Source organism: Lotus japonicus, chromosome 1 (assembly GCF_012489685.1).
Source record: "Lotus japonicus ecotype B-129 chromosome 1, LjGifu_v1.2".
NCBI lineage: Eukaryota > Viridiplantae > Streptophyta > Magnoliopsida > Fabales > Fabaceae > Lotus > Lotus japonicus.
This window is the reverse complement of record NC_080041.1, coordinates 97,933,569-97,939,865: the sequence shown is the minus strand read 5'-3', so window position 1 is coordinate 97,939,865 and position 6,297 is coordinate 97,933,569. Positions and strand designations below refer to the sequence as shown.

Here is a 6,297-nt window from a genome sequence, read left to right as displayed (position 1 = left end):
AAAGAAAATCCACCTGGAGCTCATTAATCTGACGTGGCCTGCCGGAGCTCCGGCGTTGATCCAAAAGGGTTGAGGGACTAAAACCAAACTTTTCTCCAAACGTTAGGGATGATCGTCCACATTTACTCCGGCAAGGGACCAAAACCAAAACATGGTAAAGGATAGGGACCAAATACTTAATTAAGCCAAAAAAATAAAACTTAAGTTCAATGCTTTCAGTAGACATTTGTACAACTACACCATAATAATATAACCGCAGAAAAAGTTATACTTGTCTTACATCCAAGATCATCTACAGGAAAAGTAGGTACTTGGAATAAAATCAGTAGTCAGAGCAGAAAATTCTGAACTTTAAAACGCTACACAAAGGGAAAACATATGATTTCAATACAACCACTCCTCAACTGGAGTGATTCTTATATTTTCTGTTTAGGGAGGGCAAAGAACTTTATGACAGCAAAGGTGGTCAGAGAGCATATTCTTCTTCAAAATCATCAGCTTCATATTCTTCCTCATCCCAATCATCTTCCACAACTCCTATTACATGTCCACGCAATATAGTCACAATCTGTTGGAAATCTCTCAGTCCCCTCTGCATATAATCAGTGGAATTTGCACCAGATTCTTCTTCAGAGGTCGCTGGGGGCTGATAGTTCCGGTCACACTTCAACACAAACATTCCAGAGGGCTCCAGAATGTCAACACTAAATGCAGGTGACAACAAGCTCCCCACAGCTTGAACATGAGAAATACTGCAATCATCACAATTTTCCTCAAGTTTAGAACTTTGCACAACTATCTGATCTGTATACAATATTTAGGAGAATAATGTAGGAACATTTTTACGAGACTAAAGAGGTCATGTGAAGTAGGAACCTTTTTACAAGCCTAAAGCATTATTCAGTCCACAAGCAACAAAATGAAAAGGGAAAGCAAATAGTTTTCTCATCCTTACAGACAGGTCTAACTGAATCAGTGAACTAGGGTTGGAATTAACAACAGAACATTAAGCAAGGACAACTAAAACAACCTATGCAAGTGTGGGGTTCAAGTGAGGCAATCCTTCTTCAAACCCAACTTGATTGCATCCCGAAGCCTAATACATTAAGATGTCCAAGGGACCAAGAAGTTTATATCATTGCTAAACTAGACAAAAGGACTATCCTTAAAACAAGGGACAATAAGTATGAAATCATTCATCCAACATAATTGCAAGCCAAAACACAAGACTTACGATGTGGCAAATTATTTGTGCATGCAGAAGAAAAATGTAATTTAAACCTAGGGCTCCATATGGATAATTCAATACTAAGGTTACTCTGCCACTAAGTTTAATTAAATCTCAACAGCACACCAGTTCACAGATAAAGGAACGCACCAAATGTATAGCAAGCCATCCATTTCTTGTCTCTGTACCCTTCCCAAAAGCTCAACCTGTAAGATACCGCCAATACAAAGTACAGGTTCTGGAAGCTTGAAATTCTGCAGCTCGTTTTCCTGTTCACAAGGAATTGTTCTTAGAAACTATGCATGTAAAGCAGTTCTCAGGGTTAAAAATGAATGTGCAGTGAGTTACTCAAGCAAAATTATTTAAAATTGGAGCTATTGCTTTGTATGCAGCTTTCATTTAAATTTTAGCAATGTCCAGCTAGGTCATTCCATAATAGATTTTACCATCATCCAACAACTTTTATTTTTCAATTTTTTAACAATACCTTATTTAATTGACATAAACCCAATATCCACTGTCCAACAGTATAACCTAGACTGAGGAAATTCACACTGTTCTTAATAGGGAAAGCAAATCAGACAGCAGCAGCATATTTTTTCTTATGCAGCACAGCAGCAGTTTCATATTGTGTGGTAGGGGAAATAAGTTCTATGGTTGTAATGATATAACAATATTTGACCAGATCTATATAAATGTGGTTGCACTAAATACCTGTTAAAACCTGATGATATTATTACTTAAATACACAATTAGGTCTTTCTTATCCGATGAGCCAAACATAACCTAAGTTGCATTGAAAACTTATGTCAACATTATGTCAAACAGAAGCATCATATGAAGATGAAAAAAAGAGTTGAAAACTATAAGTTCACTGGTTACAGAAGGGAACTATTACAATATAGGACAAAATCCACAATAAGGTTACACAGAAGACTGAGACATCCTTAAGCAAAGCATATCTAGTTTTTCATTTCATTCATCAGGAAATCAATGCAACTGAAATCATTCGATGGAACATAAGTATAAAAACTAGCCAAGTTATAAGAAGTTACATACCTGAGTCATTGGAAACTCCGGTGAAGTGTAGGTCCATACAATCTTTTCATCAGCTGAAGCATCTAAAGAGGCATTAATATGACCCATTTTAAACCGAACAGATTTTGCTGAATAGATAGGTCCCCCCATCTGAAAGTAAGCTGAACAGGCAACACAAAATATTGTTAGTAGGAAAGCATAGAAATGCAAAATAAATGGGTCAACCGGTCAGGTACATAGTTTGTGAAGATTTCAAACAGAACCTTGGAACGGCTGGATATTGATCTCTGTAACAACACAAATTTGAGAGGCTAACTCATATGTTAATGTCTCAGGCACGTTGGGATTACTTTGTCCATTACTTGACCAGTAGGAATATCTACCAGCAATGTGGTCACTTGGCTCCAGAGTATTATCAATGCTCTCCTGAGGAAAATTATCAGTGCTAGAAGCAACAATTGTCTTGGCAATGCAATTCATAGAAACAGATGACTTGAAAGATCTAGCTAAATAAGCATAGACTCTATGATCTCTCTGCAGAGCTAGCCATTCCATAGAAGAGCTGGATCCAACTTCCGGGGTTTCCTCCAATCCATGTTGATTCGTTTCAACGACACGGGTAACTCTAGATAATTGAGGAAATATTCTCAAGCACAGCTGCTTACAAAGGCTATTTACAATCACTGCAAACCATAATACTAGTTTATCATCATAAATAATATTTTCAATCGAAACTACTCTCTGACTCTCTGTTAAGGGTGAGAATTGCAGTTTCAATGGAATTTAACCACTGTTAAAGAATATCACTGAAATAACATTTCTCCTTCATAAATTAACTTTTTGCTCTATTATTTTTAAAGGAGTAAATCTAAACAAAAACACAATGCAGGAAGTACAAGAAAACAAGATTAATAAAATTCAACTTCCAATCCCAATGTATATGTGGCAAAGATCGTCTCAAAAAACGACATAAAAGATGAGCCAATAAACAATATTATCCCATCTCAAAGATGAAGGAAATTCTACAAAAAGGTCCCACAATTATTTTCCAACAGAATATATTAAATGTTATGCTAACAATGTTTATAATATCCTGTTTAATATATCTAATTAGCATTTGAATTAGCTGTGGTAGATTGAATAGAGTTGTTTGCAGATATCTCAGAAAAGTTTTTCTTTATTCTTGTCATAACTGTTGCCTTATGCCTGAGCTAGCCTCAACAACTTCCTCTGGAATTTTAGACCCTCACGGGGCACATATTTACTCGACTTCATTTTTGTCAATATGTTATATGTTTGTGAAATCCCTACCGTAATAATATCAAAGGCCCAAAATAAGAGTACACCTGTGAGGGACAATGATGAAAGTGAGTGCATCTTTGATCAGAATCAGACCAAAACAGTTCTTCACTCTATAGTACTTAAACAAAGAAAAATTCTAATAAGAAACTGTGCCTTACTATGGATGATGTGTACATATTCTTATCATAAAGTATGCTTAATGCTTGATAGCCTATTTTTCAGCTCAAAGTCAACCATGCTAACACAAGAATCCTTTTTTTTTAAGTTAAGCACTACTTTTAACCAAGACAAGAGTATCTAAACATAACATTTTTACTTGTGTTAAGAATTTCTGTTAATGAATAATAATGGTTAATGTTATGTAGTCAGTTGTGAACTTGCAATTAAATATAAAACTTTTGCAGTATTAACGTAATCTTAACAGAAATGAGAAGTCTATCCACATTCATGACACCTAGGTTGGTTGACACAGCAGGAAAGAAGCATCCAGTCATCACAAAAATATGCACTTTCGATAAAGCTCTTTAGAGAATGTGCCAACACATTGTGTGAAAAAGATAAGAAACAAATTTCAGACATTATTCTATCAGACAAAACCTTAAAATTGTAAATGTAGGATCAGTACAAGGCTGGATACTTCTAAAATAAAAATTGAAGCAGAGAGATTATGATTCTAAAAAGACAGCCAGATTAAAATTTAACGTTAAGCGTACACCAACAAGAATCCAAAATTGAACTTCTCATGAAATTGAGGCACCGGTTGAAGAATAGTTACATACATCAAAGCAGTTTAACTCACCGTAGTGTCTCCAAGATCGCGAGACACAGCTGACACGAACAAGGTCTACTGGATCATCAAGACACATGAGTATCTTGAGAGACATGTCAGAATCAAGAAAACTGAGAAAATCTTTACGGCATTCCATCATCGACATCCGGGCAAGACAGTTGGTGAATACACAACACTAGGTTATCTTCTCAAACCTGAAAAACTGAATTGGCAGATAAGGTCAATTGCAATAGTTAGCATTGTCAACTTCAAAGTAAAGCACAAGATCCAATCCCAAACAAAGGGTTACAAAAACAAAAACATGAAAGAGTATTAATAATCCATATAAAATTGAAAAAATTCCACCACTCAGGCTAATCAGATCATGCCACAAACAAAGGGTTAAATTGATTGAAAGGGTTCCAAAGCCAATTGCCTAAATGGATGGAAAAATGATCAACACAGCAAATAACCAAACAAGTACAAGAAATTAACGTGAAAATCAAAGGAATTGAGAAATGGGTCATGAAATTCTAATTCCTGCATTTGGGGCAAAAAATTCCCTCGCAGCAAGCACAAAAAAAGGTGAATTTCTTCAAGAAAATGGTAATTGAATAGAGAAAAACGAGAGACAAAGGAAACGGAATTGAGAGGGAAAATTGAGGGCAGAGAGTAAGAGGGTGTTGAAAAATTCACCTGCGATGTGAAGAAGAAGACATGCCAATGGAAGAAGCGAAACCCTAGAAAATTGAAGAGAGAGAGAGAGAATGGTAAGTGTTGTTGGTAGGAAGGGAGACAAAGAGAAGATAGGAATGGCTTATAACTCAATGACAAACAGAACACTATTTTCATAATTTAATAATTGCTCATAATTTAATAAATCATCGTCAACCAATCTAAAAAAAACTTTACATTGAAAGTGTATGAAACTTTTTCTCTTAAAAAATCATCGTCAACCATATAATTTTTTAGATGTTCGTTCAAAACTTTTAAAAAACCTGAAAGCAAATTATTTGATTAGTTTATAAAAAAAAGAACTATTAAAATGGTGTTTTACTAGTGTGACCAAACATAAACTAGCTTATGCTTTTCATAAAAAACTTTTCATAAAATTCTCTAAAAAATCATTTCTATAATCTTAAACAAACGCACTCAAAATATATTTTCCTTATAGGAGTTGAGCGTCGGGTAGTAGGACAACCTGCTCAATCTACATCTAAAAAGGTAAATAGATCAAGTGTAGTGTTAAAAGTAAAATGTAGACCTATATTAATAGTGCATTTGACATATGGTATGATAAGTTTGACCATTTTCAAGTGCATAGTATTAGGAGTCTGCATGAATTGAGATGCATAGTTCTAGGGCTGCACATGGGTTGGGTTGGAATGTTGGATGGATTTTCAGGCTAATCAGGACCCGAACCGATCATAATTGTTTGGGTTGGGTTGGGTTGGATTTTGTGAATTTTCACCTACGAATCTGAACCAACCCAATCTGACAATCTTCGGATTGGTTTGGATGGATTGATTGGATCGCTATATTAAGATAAAAATAAATATGAAATATTGAAAAATAATAAAAAACAAGTACTTCAAGTCTCTAACATGCAATTACATCATAAATTAATAACTACCGTCTACACGCATCTATACAACAACACATAACTAAACAAGTACTTCAAGTTTTTAAATATGACAAGTAATTACAAACAAATTAGTCTCTCGGTCTCTTAAAAATCACTCAAGTAATAGAATCCAAGTCTCCATAAATTACATATCCTATTAATATCCTATTAATAGGTTAGGTAAAAATTAAAATTATTAAAAATATATATTAAATAATATATTATTATTGCATGATTGGATTTCGGGTTGGGTTTGATGGATTATTATGGAATCCAATATCCGATCCAAAGATGATTTGATCGTACTAAAATCCATCCGGTGGACCCGTTGGCCCA

General features: G+C 34.8%; 1 protein-coding gene across 2 annotated transcripts; it reads right to left on the bottom strand.

Annotated features, from left to right (window-relative positions):
• Positions 1 to 225: 225 nt before the first annotated feature.
• LOC130728196 (F-box protein At4g00755) lies at positions 226 to 5,166 on the bottom strand. Of its 2 annotated transcripts, none has more exons than XM_057579566.1 (6): positions 5,034 to 5,166; positions 4,368 to 4,560; positions 2,530 to 2,949; positions 2,288 to 2,427; positions 1,379 to 1,497; positions 226 to 752 (listed from the first exon to the last, which is right to left on the bottom strand). In XM_057579566.1, exons 2-6 carry the CDS (start codon positions 4,501 to 4,503, stop codon positions 467 to 469), a joined length of 1,101 nt encoding a protein of 366 aa, XP_057435549.1. In that variant the 5' UTR covers positions 4,504 to 4,560; positions 5,034 to 5,166; the 3' UTR covers positions 226 to 466. The 2 variants fall into 2 exon arrangements, with proteins under 2 accessions (XP_057435549.1, XP_057435550.1); XM_057579567.1 differs by having other exon boundaries at positions 4,368 to 4,552; positions 5,034 to 5,156.
• Between the last annotated feature and the right edge of the window lie 1,131 nt (positions 5,167 to 6,297).

Bases quoted from the DNA above. Each gene is read 5' to 3' on its own strand.
- LOC130728196 (XM_057579566.1), bottom strand. From the start codon at position 4,503: ATGTCGATGATGGAATGCCGTAAAGATTTTCTCAGTTTTCTTGATTCT. The intron at 2,950-4,367 runs GTGAGTTAAACT...TATGGTTTGCAG, and splicing joins GCGATCTTGGAGACACTACG to TGATTGTAAATAGCCTTTGT. The intron at 2,428-2,529 runs GTTCTGTTTGAA...TTGCCTGTTCAG, and splicing joins CAATATCCAGCCGTTCCAAG to CTTACTTTCAGATGGGGGGA.